This window comes from Giraffa tippelskirchi, chromosome 1, assembly GCF_054371585.1.
Source record: "Giraffa tippelskirchi isolate mGirTip1 chromosome 1, T2T-mGirTip1v1.2.pri, whole genome shotgun sequence".
NCBI classification, from domain to species: domain Eukaryota; kingdom Metazoa; phylum Chordata; class Mammalia; order Artiodactyla; family Giraffidae; genus Giraffa; species Giraffa tippelskirchi.
In genome coordinates, this window is record NC_137275.1 from 224,346,069 (window position 1) to 224,362,134 (window position 16,066).

The window sequence follows — 16,066 nt, forward strand, 5'->3', positions numbered from 1 at the left end:
TGAAACATTTTGTTTAGCAATTTCAAAATAGAACAATAAAGGCCTTAGGATTTCTCCACTAGTAGCACTGACAAAATGAATAAAGCATAAAAATATATCTAATAACTTTTTTTCAAAATTGCTAAGTGTTTCATGTTCTGAAAATTGTACAAAATACTAATTAGTCTGTAAAGTCTGTCCCTATCTATTGCAGGGATTTTCCTGGTGGTCCAGTGGCTATGACTCTGAGCTCCCAATGCAAGGGACCTGGGCTTGATCCCCGGTCAGGGAACTAAATCCCATATTCCCATATGCCACAACTAAGACCCCGTGTAGCCAAATAAATAAATAAGTAAATTTTTTAAAAGTTATTTACATTTTAAAAATTGCAATAATTGTTATTATTTTATAAAATAGGGAAGTTTATGTGATTCTTTGCCTTACCGCAGACATTTATTTATATTTCCTTTAATAAAAATGAGCAGAATGTTTGCTTATGTCCAAGATGTTCTGATAGGGACTAAAGTTATTTCTCTGCCTTAAAAAAACTAGAAAACCAGACACAATAGCTTGCATTCAGGTATTAGAGCATAAGTGAGCCAGATCAGTGATCCCTCAGGGAAGGGAGACAGATTAGGTAAACCCCCAAATTACCCAGGTTTACTGTCTGGAGGCCGTTTACAGGCTTCCGAGCAGGGAGAGAAACCCATACAGACCCTGGCCGAGTTGCAACACCAGGCATGGGAGTTTGGGAGGCTAAGCTGTCTAGAACAAGGAACAGAGAGGAGGAACTGGAGAGGCTGAATTCCAGGCAACTGACACCAACCCAGATGATTAGAGTTGAAAAACTGGACCATGAGAAATGGATCTGTATTAGATGGTTCACAAAAAATACTGCATGTAATAAGCAAAAATCTGAAAACAACCTAAATATATCTAATGACTTGGTTTCAATAAATGGCCACAGGAATTTAATTCTGAAGAAATATATCCATTCAGAATGATGACATTTAAGACATACTGTTAAGCAAAACAATCAAACAGGACCTATCATTCTGTTTTTGTTTGTTTTGACTGTATATGAATGAATTGAAAGCCCTAAAAGTTCTGAAAACCTGTTAATTCTGAAAATGTATATGGTGGTTTCAATTGAAATAAGATTTCAACTTTTATGTAAGTACATTGAACTGTATGCTACACTTTGAAATCTTTTGCTATATTTGGTCAGTATAGGTACAAACAGGATTTTAATGGTTGTAATATCACAGAATCATGAAATTTTAGAACTCAGAGGCATATTAGATATCATCTGGCCCAAGTTTCTTGCTTTAAAAATGAGGAGAGTAGGCTCAGAGAGGATGACGAATCACCCACGTTTACAGAATGAGTCGGCTTTAGACTTGCTGGGTCTTGGCTATGGACTAGAGCACTCTGCTCTATACTATATTTACCTCTTATGATTCCCAAAAGTGACGACAATTTTTTTTCTTAAGAGCATTTACAAGTTATCTTTTCTACTTTCCATTTTAATTAGAGCATGAAAACTGCCTTTTTTGGCAGCATAAAGTTACATCAAATTTTCCATATTTTCCGATAGAAAATGTCAAACTTACGTAGCCTTCCTAGTTGGATATTTTTGTGATCCTCTTCAGCCCGAAACTGGCTTGCGGTGGCACAACAGTCCTTGAAAGCTTTGACACATCTTGGGCCTAACTTAATCCGAGCGGCTCGCTGTTCACAGTTTTCATCCTCATTCAGATGGGCTCCATCATAACAACATTTCTTTATCATTGCGTGTTTATATTTAGCAGCTGAAATGATAATAATTCAAATGCCCTTGATTATGCATAGAGTCAAACATCTCATGCTTAGGAGGGCTCTAGAGGGATACCTGGTTTCTGCTGCCACAGGACCCCTGCCCCACAATAGTCACGGCTGGTGGACTGTCCAGCCTCCTTTTGGAACTACCATAGGAATGGGGAGAGTGTGGCCTCATAAAGTAGTCCATTGTCCATTCTGATTCGCACTAAATGTTTATGGGCTTCCTGCAACTAACCTAAGTACTGGCTTTTGAAACCAGCACCTTGGATTGAGCACCCTTTTGAATAAAATAAGTTAACCTGAGAAGTCTGCAAAATATTTGAAGATAGTTATCACTATTCAAGTCTGTTCTTCTTCAAGCTAAATACCCTATTTTTTTCAAATGTTTCTTGTAGTTTGTACACCTTCACCAGTGGCATCATCCTTCATCATAAATGCTTGCATTAACCAGTATCTCTCTTTTGATATCATTAAAACTCACAATGAAAGCCAGAATTAAACTGACTCAAATATAAATGCAAAGTATTGTTGTATTACTATAAACCTCCTGATCGGTTGAGCTCAGGTCACTGACTCCTGGTTCAATGTTCTTTCTACTGTATCATTGCCAATGACCATATCTCTGTTTAAATAATACTTAAAAATAATTTCTATTTGGCTTATTCCTCCCAGTAATCCAACTTATTCTTAAGTATTAAATGTATGCAAGAAGAGATAGATGTCTAGGTATATCTCGAAGTTAATTAAACCATGGATTTTGTTAGAATAAAACAGAAGAATGTAATTTTACTTACTAGATGAAGTTTGCAGAGAGGAAATATTTGTAACAAATAAAAGTTAATCTTTTATATTTTAGAGATAGAAATAACAAAGACTTATTTCCCTTAGATTAAGGTTATGGCAAATGAACTATTGGATTTGTTTAGATGAATCTTTCCTAGGGAGATGAGCTAGATGTCTGTATACAGCTTCCTTTTCACCCATTCATCTGAACAAGGAGAAATTAGATGATGTTTAGTTTTCTCCAGCTTTTGAATTACATGATCATAACCTTTGACAATCACATGAAACTTTTATAATACCTTCTTCCTCTATCTTCTTTTGCAGCATTCTCTTTGGCCTGAGAATTTCTTTACAAGGTTCATCTGTTTTAAAAAGATAAAGAAAAAAAGGAGGAAAAAAGGAGATAAAAATCTCAAACCCCACAAATTCCATGAAATTATTTTTTTAAAAGCAGTCACGTAATTCATTCAACAAATATTGAGAACCTGCTTTTGACTAAGCCCCGCACACCACACATCTCGGTGTGACTTGTTTTTAGAGGGGCTCACAATCTATTGTTACACAGTTTGACTTGTTTGATCTGAGTTTGGTTTTAGACCCTATAACCTTTTTGATCCACTGATTACAGAGAAATACCTAAGCCCTTAGGAGTGGGCCAAGTTTTTGTTAGGTATGCTATTTTAATTATTTTCTGTACTTATATTATTATAAATAATAGTATCAAGTATAATTATGAACAGTTTTAAAACCACAGAAAGAAAACGATTAAGATGTGGTCCTTGCCCTTAAAGAGATCCCAGTGCAGTGACTGCAACAAGATGGGCCACTAAGTTAAAGGCTGTACAGTGATGCACTCCCATTAAATTACTTCTAAATAGGTCTAGTCCCTAGTAGTCCCCCTATTAAAGGAGAGGAAATGATCAATTCTACATGAGGAAGAGGTTGCATTGAGGAGATGACTCTTCCACTAGCTTCTGCAGGCTAATAAAAAGGAAAGCAGTCCTAATAAGGAAAAGCTAAAGATGTAAAATAGGCTAGTGCCACCCATAACCGCGCTTGGTTCTCTACGGCATAAACATAAGGTCACGTAGAGTGGGATGAGAAACAGCTGCAAAGAGGCGGGGAGAAGATCATGGAGGGCCTGAACTATTACAGAAAAGAATTTGTACTTTATCTTGAAGCTAATGAAATCTTTTATATAGAGGAGTTACCTAGTCATGTCACTGTAAGATCAGTGTAGTGAATTATTCTGGAGGAGGGACAACAATGAAGTCTGGGAGGCAAATTGTTCGCATAAATTTCAGCAATCAGTTTGAAGAATAAACAAAAAGCTGTGTGTTTTACCATTTTCTTGGGTGTTGTCTGCATTTGCGTTGGTGAGGAAAGTGAGGCCAGCGAGGTGGAATACGTCTGCATTGTCTCGGCCACCACCTGCCCCACAGCCCAGGTCACTCTTCTCTAAAGTTTGAAAGACCTGTTCAGAGGTACTTAGTTAATTTAATAATTCTTAGGACAATTCCTAAAAGGCAAAATAGTAAGCCTAATCAGATATGGAAATCATCCCTCTGAAAAACTAAAGGTACAAATTGTTACATGATTCTAACAAATCTGTGAAATGCACAGGCCTATCATTTATCAAATGGCCAAAGACCAAATTTCCCAACTTCCTTCCTTTAGTTTGTTGTTTTGTTTTTAAAAACACATGCCTACTCAAAATTAAATCAAGAACTAAGTTTTAAGCTTTGATGAGATGATGCTTCGAAATCGACCCATGCTGTTTTGTACATATTGTAATCAATATAATGTCCAAAAAAGAATAAATGAGTGAATGTATGAATAAGTGAATTAATAAGCTAGTTTTTAAATCGCTGAAAGAAAAAAAAAACAGCACAATCTCTCGTATTTTGGGGAAGAGGGCTCTAGTTTCTAAGTGAATAAGAATTTGTTTAGGGGGAAGCTTTTCCCAGTTTTAATTCTGACCTCAAATAATTTTTCCTTTCTGAATATTTTTAACTTAATAGTTTCTCAGTTCTTTCTTCCTTCTTCAAAGAAATTTAAGTCTAGAAAATAGTAGCAGAGCATAAGGGGAGGTAAGAGCTTCCCTTGTGGCTCAGCTGTTAAAGAATCCATCTGCAATGAGGGAGACCTGGGTTCGATCCCTGGGTTGGGAAGATCCCCTGGAGAAGGAAAAGGCCTTGCACTCCAATATTCTGGCCTGGAGAATTCCATTGGCTGTATAGTCCATGGGGTCGCAAAGAGTCAGACAGGACTGAGTAATTTTCACTTTCACTTTCAGAGGAAATGAATAATTTTCAGATTCTTCCGGGCCACAGATTTTAATTAGTAAAAAAAAGGAAACAAAAGCCAAAATCCCCCAGAGGTTGCCTATTCATTCTTCCCTGGTGCTGCTACTGTAAAGCCCCCTGCTCCCAAATCTCCAACCCCTACCAATCTGTGGTACTCTGGCCCCACGAATGACACTACTATCATGATCATATGTTTTTCAAGTGCTTAACTCCATACTTGGAAAAGTAAAAAAGGATAGACCTGGGCTGTAGAGACTAAGGTGAGAATGACTTATCTTCCTAAGAGCCCCTGTCCTAAGATTGTGTCAATAGAAAAGCAAGTCTAGTCTTCATTTAATTCTTTCCCCACAACTTACCCGAATGGCCCCGGTTTGTGAAGCATTGAATAGGGCCACCCCAGTAACGAAGGCGATGCACTACTTAACTCTTTCCAGGGGTCTCTTGGCTGTCCTTTGCACTCCATATATAGCACTGTCCACTGCTGTTAAAGCCACCCAGGAATCCAACTCAGTTTCCATACTAAGAGATACACGTTGGCCAGGGGAATATGTATCTGTACTTGGAGACAGATGAACCTAATGGTCATTTGGAAAAGAAAATAATCATTTGTGTCACACAAAACTTCACAGATAGCTGCATTTACAGCCCCTTTATTCAGGAGAAAATCTGATTGGGACTTATAATTTGTGGCTTACCTCGAGCTGGTTGCCACACTTTTCCTCAATATTTAACCAGACTGAATCGGACACTAATTCTGCAGTCTGCTCTCCTGTAACGATGTAATAGACCAGGAGACGAGCTGAAGGAACCATGTTCTGTGTCACTGGAATATTTATACTTTGATAAGCTGAATCCGAAAGTTTATCCCTTGTGCCAAAGTGAACAATTTTGCCCTTGGATAAAATCTAAAAATAAACAGCAGCAGAAATGGCAATTACAAAAACATAACCTTTGCTTTAGGATAGAGCTTGGGAGTGGGAGTAGAAATTATGTTAAAAAAAAAGAAAGTTAACATTGCAAGGGCCTACTACGTGCCAGAAACTTCATGTTCAATTAACTCTTTTAGTTTCCACGATAACCAGAAGGATGGGAATACTATCTCCATTGTGCAGAAGAAGGGACTGAAGTTCAGGAATTAACTAAATGTCATTTAAAGTTTTTCCTTCATGGCTGATTCATTCAATGTATGGCAAAAACCACTACAATATTGTGAAGTAATTAGCCCCCAACTAAAATAAATAAATTTATTAAAAAAAAAAAAAAGTTTTTCCTTAAAACTGTTGAAAAAAATTCATCATCACTTGTTTGGCCTGAACATCAGAATAATTAATCCCATTTCTTTGGTAATTGTCAGGAAGCCCATAACATTTTTTGTACATTCTTTCCTAGCTTTCACTGACAGCCTTGACTGATACCTCTGTTTAATATAAGTGATGTAATAGGTATATTCTTGGAGCAGGTTTGAAATGACTCAACCCTTAAGAGCAGGATTTGGGTCCCTCCTCTATTACAATGAAATGCACGCATTCTAAATGGGTCGAGGTATGTGATCTTTGGCCATGAAGTGGAGCAGAGGTAATGTGCGAATTTAATCAGCCCTCTCTATGGGGGAATCAGGCTCTCTTCGGTGAAAGGCATGTCACACAGAGAATCAGAGGTTCCCAGTTTCAATCACAACCTTTCTCTTCCAAGTTGAACGGCTATGGTGAGTCTTAGGTCCTTTGTCCCTCACTTTCCTCTTCTGTGAAATAGTCATGAAAATCATGCCCTGTCTCAAAGGCTTTTGAAAAACTGGTTATTCAATTAGGTGAGGTTCTTGGAAGTGCTTTGTAAGAACATATATAAGGGATCATTCTAACACTTCTCTGTAAGCAAAGGAAAATCAGGTAAATCTATCATTATTATACTTGCCAAGTAATTGTAGTGAGTTATTTTGTCAATATATGGACTTCTGGGTGTAACAACAATATTCAGATGTTCTCCCACAAGCAAATGTTTATAGTTTTCTGTCCAGTCAATATAAAGGTAGCTTTGGCTGAGAGATGAATACGCTATTGCTCGGTAATCTTCACTGGCCTGATTTTCTTCGGGAAGATCTAGATCCTCGGTCTTGACCTGAAAAGGAAAAAAAAGTTAAACAAAGATACGTGGACTGTGATGTAAAGGTATATTTTCTGTGAAACATACCTTTTAAGTTCCTTTCTTTGCTTTGTGCATTTCTAAATTTCACAACACCAATTGCTAAAGAAAAAGAAACCCGCTACTCCAATGTGTTTGTACAGCTGTGGTATCAAATAGCTTTACAAAGGCTATGGACAATAACTGGGATAATACGGGACTGTGGGTGATGGTGGGAAAGTCTGGTGAAGTGAAAACAGAATGATGCTCATGGAACAAATATTGGCATCCTTCTTGGAGTGTCATGGTAAGCTGGGGACGCTTTTCTTATGGATTACAGGGGTCCTGAGGACTGGGGACAGGGGTTGTGAATGGACATCACACAGACCTCCCGGCCCAGTTTCACTGTGAAGTCGCGGCACAGAGAAGGGCTTGCCAGCACAGCGTGCAGCAGGAGTGATGTCATGGCAGTAATACCGGCCTTTGACAGCAGAGGGGTTACTGTCTGGGGTGAGACATACATGGGTTTGCATTCAAGTGCTGTCATTTATTAAGTCTGGATAAGTTGTTAAACCACAAGAGAGGTTAAAAGCCTCTGTTTCCTCAGCAGCAAAATGGCAAAGATAATATTCTCTGATTCAGAGAGCTGATTAAATGGGTATTGAATGTGTTCTGCATCAAGCTGTTCGTACGATGTCTAGCACTTCATAAGGGCTCAGTAGATGACAGTGAATCTGTTCATGCTGGGGTCACTGACACACGTTATTAAGTTATTTTTTATCTGGAGTTGGGAACCTAAATATTATTTGCTGGGAGAGAAGACTATTAAGTGAACTTTCAGGTAGAGTGATTCATGCAGCCAGAAAAAAAGAGAAGCTTCCACATTTGACCTCTCTGTTGCGCTGAAAAGAGATAAAAAGTTGTGAGGTGGGAAAGAGAGACTTTCTATCACTAATCTTCACTGCTATTCCTATTTCATGCTTCTAGATTTTAATACAGTCTTACTAATGCAAGAGAAAATAATTCACCCCAAATAAAAAACTGATCGATTTATCTTCCTAAAGGGCCATTCAATGACCCAAATAAAAACTGATCGATTTATCTTCCTAAAGGGCTGTTCAATGACCCAAATAAAAACGGATCGATTTTTCTTCCTAAAGGTTCAATTAATTTGCAGATTGCCTCTCGTGCTTTTTTTTTAATTTGGTTGCAAAATTGTGGAACTGTTCGCTGGACTCATGTCTAAAATCCGCCACATTTTTTTCTGCATATTGGCCAAAACACACAGTGAAAAGTACACATTGTCCTAGAAAATTTAACAGGAGAATTCAGCTCACATTAAACTCCAGCACCGTCACTTCAGATGGGAGATTCACCACAAAAGAAGCTACTCCATCACTGGAACGTGTTACACTTTTCTTTGAGTCCAAGTCAGCTATCTCTTGGTTCACGTCGAGCGTTTTTGCACTCAGGATCACTGGTACCCCTCCTACCAGATGGTCGAATGAATCCTTAACCTGCACCTGTTTGCCAGAACAGTCCAAATTCATTTCCACAGTTCATCACTTCTTTTAAAGCAAAACAGTTCTGAAATAATTTTCCTTTCTCCTCACCAATGTATAAATTATTCATGTTCAATTCAGTAAAGAGAAGCATGTTCTCATCTTATATACAAAAGGGTCTAATCTTATTTAGTTAAATCATTCTTGAGTGGATTCCCCTGTATATCAAGAAGACTCAGAATATAAATATTGTATTGGGCCTGCCAAGTAGATGAGATAGGTCTTCTGTTATTTAATTTCTGCGTTTCTTCAATTGGTTGAGAACTAGATAAAAGAGAAAATGAAGCAATCACTTCTGGGGATTAATCTCTTAGATATGAGAAACAATAGTATAGGGCTTAGTCGCTCAGTCATGTCCAACTCTTTGCAGCCCAATAGACTGTAGCCCACCAGGCTCCTCTGTCCATGGGGTTTCTCCAGGCAAGAATACTGGAGTGAATTGCATGCCCTTCCCCACCCAGGAACCAAACCGGGGTCTCCTGCATTACAGGAAGATTCTTTACCAGCTGAACTACCAGAGAAGCTCCTTGAGAAACAATAAATACATTTTTTTCTCCTTAAACTCTGCCTCTCATTGCCATGCATATGCTAATTTCATATACAATTTCCACAAAGGTATATTTTATATTATTTATTTTTATATGTATTTTATGTATTTTAAAGATATATAGTATATAAATATATTTTATATAAAGATAAATGTAATATATATAAATATATAGAGATTTGAAAATAAATATGTTCTATATAGTAACATTTTATGATCCTTTGTATATATTATATTAATATACTCTATAATAAATTATAAATTATCAAATGCATTATATAGTAACATGTTATATATTATTAAATATGTTCTATATGTTTTAAGAAGTTATAAGCATGTCCAAAGGTTGCTTGGCGTCTTGTAAATCTTTTTCTCTTAAAAGCCAGTGATCTACAGCTTTCTAAAAGATAGGGAATAAAAATTTTCATTTTATAAATATAATAAAACATAGTATATGTAATAGAGTATGTTTTATATAATATATAATCAGATATAGAATACTAAATACAATAAAATATAATTAAGAGGTCAGATAAATGTTTTAGCTCCATATATCAGCATTTTAAAAAGGAAAAGAGGAGGAAGGAGAGAAAATATTGAAAAGGAGAAAAAAACAAAAACCAGAGAGAAAAGAGTCGGGGACAGACAGAAAAGTGTCGCGATGGGAAGGACAGGGAACAACACAGCGAGATGAGATCAGATAGAGCCAAGCACAGAGCGAACGCCGAGTGAAGAGCGCGAAACGCACCCTCAGCCGCATGGGAAATAAAAAAATAGAGAAAGGGGCTTATTTTCAAGAAATGTTATCTCTGTCTTAAGACTTTTTAAGAAGAACGTGTTGCCAAATAATTTTAAATGTTAGTATTTTTTGAACTATAGACATATGGAGTTTTATTTATAATACATATCGTTAATGTAAGGCTCATTTAGGGAATGCCTAACACAGGCTGTCTTACTAAATACTGAGACTGTCCTAAGGTTTGATATTATTCCCAGGAGAGAAGCTGGCCGGCAGCTTCCCCCTGCTGACTCCATTGTCAGAGAGGTGGATTTCAGGCACAGATCGAGCTCCCTCTGCGCTTTGCCTCTCCATCATCCTCCCTTTACTTGTCACCCCCCCAGGTTTTAGAGGAAGGTACTCACATTCAGCAGCACCCCCCACCCCCAATCTAACCTTGACTGAATATGGAATCCCAGGCTTCACAAAAAGAGGAGTAGCAACCAAATTGAGTTTGTAGGGAGAAAGGACATATTTGATGCCAGGAATTTCTGCTTCTTCAGAAAATCCGCCTAAAGAAATGACAAAAATTTATTAGAAGTGTACTGATCTGGGGGGGGGGCTATGTTTGTCTCTGTGTGTCTCCACAGACCCACTCATTCATTCACTCCATTCCTGCACTCATGTGTTTACCAACAGCAAGTAGACATGGGTCTTGGTTCAGAGGGGCAGTGCAGAGAAGAGTTTAAACCATTCTCAGGAGTTTCCAAAGCCTTATGCTCAGGCCTTATGTGTCGAGATGGCCCTTGTAGAAGAAGACCAATAGGATCGGGCTGAGGAGAAATTGGAGGAGAGGACACCACTTTTTGCCAGTTGCTTGAGTTTCATTTAAATACATAGACGGCATTAAGGAGAGAAGACGGGGTAAGCCAGAGACTAAGCCCTACAGGGAGGTCATCTTTAGGGGGCAGGTATATGGAGAGAATTGGAGAAAACATAAAAAAGAGCTTGCGGTAGAGAGAACTCAGAGGGTCTACTGGCAAGACCCGATAGTGTTACCCTTTAGCCAAAACTTAAGCCAAACTGTTAAGAATAATATACAGAGCTCTAGTGTCCCCAAAGTGAAAGTGAAAATTTTCGCTTTTCACTTTCATGCATTGGAGAAGGAAATGGCAACCCACTCCAGTGTTCCTGCCTGGAGAATCCCAGGGACTGGGGAGCCTGGTGGGCTGCCGTCTATTGGGTTGCACAGAGTCGGACATGACTGAAGCGACTTAGCAGCAGCAGCAGCAGTGTCCCCAAACTTCTTTCCAGGATTATATCCCCGATACTCCCACATATGGGCTTCCCAGGTAGCGTTAGTGGTAAAGAACCCGCCCGCAAATGCAGCAGATGTAAGAGACATGGTTTTGAATCCTGGGTCAGGAAGAGCCCCTGGAGGTGGGCCTGGCAACCTACTCCAGTATTCTTGCCTTGAGAATCCCATGGACAGAGGAGCCTGACGGGCTTCGGTGCATGGGGTCGCAAAGTGTTGGACACGACTGAAGTGACTTAGCATGCACATACGCACCCCTACATATATATCCTATACTTCAGCCAACAGAATAATCTGCTATTCTCAAAGGTCACCCTTGACATGTCCCCTCTCTGAAGAGTGCCCCACTTCACTCTGCCTGTCATCCCTTCTTCAAAACCCAACTAGTCTTTCAAGACAAGACCAATCATCTTCAGGACACCTTTGTTGGTTGCTCAACAATCATCTAGGCGCTCATCTTCTGAAGGTCGGTAGCATGAAACACTTTGCTTAGAGCACATGTGGAATTCCTTCTTGTCAAAGAGTTCTTTGTTTATTTGTCTTAAAGCTGATGCATATTTGTAAGCCACTTGAGTACTGAAATCATGCAATTAACATTTGTAAGCCTGCATATTTAGCAGCACTCTTTGCACATCTAATAAATATTGCTTAAACTGAATTTATTTGAAATAAGTTGAGAAAAATAACAGTAAGAAAGAAACTTTAAAACAATGTCAAAAATATAGAGAGGGCAGGGGGTCTAAAGTCATCATCATTCTCCCACATCTGTTGAGCATCTGATGTATACAGAGTGCTTAATAACTCTGTAATTACCTCACTTTCTTCATCTGCTACCCTAGAAGGACAAATTTAAAGAGGTAGAAGGGGACTTAGGAATCCTCCAGTGTAACGGTCATTTTACTGAATAAATAAAAAAGGACTTAGTGTGATCACATTATTTGTTCATGGTTGGTTTGGGGCTCAACATAGACCTGAAAATATAAGGTACATTAGTAATCAAGATATATCAGAAGTAAGACAAAGAAATCCAACCGGGAGTAATAATTAATAACTATTAAAACCATTGGAGTGAGGGTTAAGAGTACAAGACAAGATATTAAGAATGCTTAGAAAAAAAAATAGGTGGTGAGGAGGAGAGGAAGAAGAAGGGGGAAGCCCAGGGGGAGGAAGAGGAGGAGAGGAAGAAGGGGGAGGAGCGGGAGGAGGGGCGAGGCGGGGAGGAGGGGCGAGGCGGGGAGGACAAGGGGAAGGGGAGGGAGAGCAGGAGGTGCCGGCCTGAGTGCTGTGTGTATACTGACTCTTTCATTCCCACCACAACACTGAGAGGTATATACTATTTTTGGATCCATTTTAGAAACATCACCTCCAGTTTTAGATAGAACTACTATTCCAGAAGAAAAGGGCTTTATGATGTACTTTGTTCAACTCCATCATTATACAGCCAAGTGGATAAACAGTGGTAGTAGTAGTAACTTTCATTTGCATGGTGCTTCACCAAATGGTTTTACACACATAATCTCTTTGATTTTGATTCCTCCTGGGTGAGAAAATTGAGGTGGCAGATGTTCAAGCCAGACAGGCTGCAGAGCCACTTGGACTGTTAAATGGGCAGGTGTTATCCCCTCTTGCCATTGAGACAATAGAGACCAAGGGACTAGGGAGTGACAAAGCTATGCTCCAATCCCAGTTTTTAATGATGTAAAAATAAAATTTAACTATGAAAGGAAGTAAAATGTGAAAGAATGTAGTAATTATTTATACCTTTAATATGCTATCGAAATATTTCCCAAGAGAAAGTCCCTTCTCTGGTGCATGCTAAGTCGCTTCAGTCATGTCCAACTATTTGTGACCCCATGGACTATAGCCCGCCAGGCTCCTCTGTCCACGGGATTCTCCAGGCAAGAATACTGGAGTGGGTTGACATGCCTCCTCCAGGGGATCTTCTCTGGTGGCTCAGTGGTAAAGAATCTGCCTGCCAATGCAGGAGACACAGGAGATGCAGGTTCGATCCCTGGGTCAGGAAGGTCCCCTGGAAAAGGAAATGGCAACCCACTCCAGTATTCTTGCCTGGAAAATTCCATGGACAGAGGAGCCTGGTGTGCTACAGTTCATGGAGTTGCAAAAGAGTCGGACATGACTTAGCAGCTAAACAACAACAAATATTCACCAAGAAAAGTTTAAGAGGGAAAAACAAACTTACCTGTAGACTCTATGATTGTCACACCAATATAAAGGTACTTCTCGTTTAAATCTTCAAGACTTTCATAGGACAGTTCTTTAACTGCTGTTTCAGAGTTAAATGTGACTTGAGCCATTCCGTTTATCAACTTTTTAAAGGGGGAAAATAAACAAGTTATTTCAGAGAAGAATTTATAAGGAGAAAATGAATAAAATATGCCTTAACTAGCCTCTCAATCAAAGACAAAGAGGAAAGCTTTACCATCACCACTAAAGCAAGTAACTGAGTCCACAGTTAAGCCCAGAGTGTTATCTTCTAATCTATTTGTTTAGAATTATAGACGTGGAAGAATCTTAAACATCACTTGGTTCCACAGGTCTTTTTTGTACTAACTGGCAAAGATGACTTCTTCCCATGACTGAGTCATCATCATCTTTCTAGGCCTCTCAGCTTACTTTTGTTCTTAACTGAGAGTTTATGGGATTTTATGATATTTACTCTGTACTTTACTGCTTGCATATTAAGACACTAATTTAAAAACGCACAGTGGGTAGTGGGATACAGGGTTATCTACGACATCTTAATGCTTAGTCGTGTCCGACTCTTTGCCACCCCACAGAATGTAGCCTGCCAGGCTCCTCTGTCCATGGAATTCTCCAGGCAAGAATACTGGAGTGGGTTGCCATTCCCTTCTCCAGGGGATCTTCCCGACCCAGAAATTGAACCCCAGTCAGATTTTTACTGTCTGAGCCACCAGCGAAGCATATGATATTATTTAATTATTAACCACAACAGTAAAACAGATTTTGCCTTATTTTTTCTTCTAAAATTGAGTACTTCGAGGCCAGGGATTTTTGTCTTATGTAGCTTTAAATCTCTGTGTTTAACATAGAATCTTGCACTAAAAACGAGGGGTTTATCTCTTAAATAAAACTGTACTTTGAAAGAGCAACGGCTAAATAACTGATGATACCAGCTCTGTGAAAGTGCAGTAGTGAACAAAATGACATCAGCCCTTCCCATCCACAGTATGATGTAGAGAACTCCGGGGAAAAGGGAGTTCTCTGAGTTCTAGCAAGCACTAGTCCTTAACTGTGGACCAATAACTTCTCAGTGAGTTCACTGTTAGTTCATTCACTTACAAATTTTTGTAGAGCACCTACTTTTTGCCAGCAACCAGGCTGGCTCTAGGCATATAGTAGGAATGATTCAGACCCCCAGAGAGTTTTGTGTAGAGACCGATAAAGAAGTAAATAAAGCATTACTAATTGTAATGGTTTTTCGACCTCAGCACTATTGACATTTTGGAGAGGGTAGTTCTTTGTTGGGGAAGCACTGCTCTGAAGGAGTCTCACAACATCCCTGGCCTCGACCCACTAAACGCTCGTGTGACTCTCTTGCCCAGTTGTGACAACCACAGATGTCTCTAGACATCACCAAATGTCTCCTCGGGGGTAAAAATCACCCTTGGTTGAAAACCACTGCAATATAAAGTGTGAAACACGCTCCACCAAGAGGGACTCAAGGCCTGGGGGACTGGCTGGGTGATCATGTGGAGACAAAGAATGAGACTACGCTAGCCAGGCAGAGAAGAGGCAGGCGGTGACAAAGGGAAAGGGCATTCCCTGGCAGAAGAAGCAGCTCTGCAAACACCTGGAGACGAGAGAGACCGGGGTAAGTTTGAAAAACTGGGGTGACCAGTGCAAGGGAGAAGAAAGGGAGTGATGGGCTGGCAGGGGGCTCGATGACAAGGAAACTGAACTTTACCCTCAGGATAGTGAGAACTCAATGGAAGGTTTCTAAGCTTCAATTTCCACACCTACATGAAACAATACAGTGGACTAGATGCTATAGAAATGACTTTCCATTGATAGCATTCGTGATGGATCTTTAGGTACAAGTGAACCTCTTACCGTTGTGCTTTGCATTGCTTTTTGCATCATTTCTTTTTGATTATCTTTTAAGTTGTCTCTTATTCCAAAAGAGATATAAACGTCAGCTTCGTTGACGACTTTATTATAAAAATATCTGTCAAATAATCATACCATAAAATTGTTCTGCTAACACTGTTACAATAATAAAATCCAGATAAAATATAACAATTTAAAATTACATAAAGCATTTGATATACTTTGAAGTGCCTTTCCATCCACTATGACACTTCATCCTCATAAAGCCACCATAATAAAGCCAAAGTACAGATTTTTATTACTATGTGCTAGATGAAATAAACTGATCTTGAGGAGATCAAAAGAGTCAGGTCTGGGCCTCTTTCTTGCAAAACACATCACTTCCTCAATGATTCTGATAACAGTGGAGAATTGCTCTTTATTTTCTTCTACATCTTTTAAAGCAGCATGCCCAGTCTCACAGTTATATAAGTTCTTTTTAAAAATTCTAACTGCATATTTCTTTTTTTAGTTTAGAATTAAAATAATGATAAAGAAAACTTTCTGTATAGCAAACATGATAGCAATATCTTACTGTTGTTAATCACAGTTTGAACAAAAAAAAGTAAGTCTCTCCGTTAAAAGAAGTCCGTTTCTACGGTTCTCTGTCAAGTGAGTCTTTTACAGTGGCCTAGAGTAAGTGACAAACGCTCTACTTGAGGAGTAAATGCTGGTAAGAGGGGCAGCATATGGTAGCATTTGAGGGCATGGGCTCTGGAACAAGAGAGACCATGGGATTTATTAGCTGTATGATCTCGGGCAAATTACTTAACATTTATGTGCCTTCGT

The 16,066-nt window shown here is 39.1% G+C and overlaps 1 protein-coding gene across 1 annotated transcript in view; it reads right to left on the reverse strand.

The window, feature by feature from the left end:
* C5 (complement C5) overlaps positions 1-16,066 on the reverse strand; it is a 90,338-nt gene that overhangs the window by 53,748 nt on the left and 20,524 nt on the right. Inside the window, exons 8-17 of the mRNA XM_081528669.1 lie at positions 15,242-15,356; positions 13,350-13,476; positions 10,291-10,406; positions 8,345-8,530; positions 6,801-7,004; positions 5,585-5,794; positions 5,315-5,464; positions 3,928-4,057; positions 2,883-2,945; positions 1,593-1,790 (exon numbers count right to left, since the gene is read on the reverse strand). Coding sequence (XP_081384795.1) covers positions 1,593-1,790; positions 2,883-2,945; positions 3,928-4,057; positions 5,315-5,464; positions 5,585-5,794; positions 6,801-7,004; positions 8,345-8,530; positions 10,291-10,406; positions 13,350-13,476; positions 15,242-15,356 — 1,499 coding nt within the window. The remainder of the gene's footprint in view (positions 1-1,592; positions 1,791-2,882; positions 2,946-3,927; positions 4,058-5,314; positions 5,465-5,584; positions 5,795-6,800; positions 7,005-8,344; positions 8,531-10,290; positions 10,407-13,349; positions 13,477-15,241; positions 15,357-16,066) is intronic.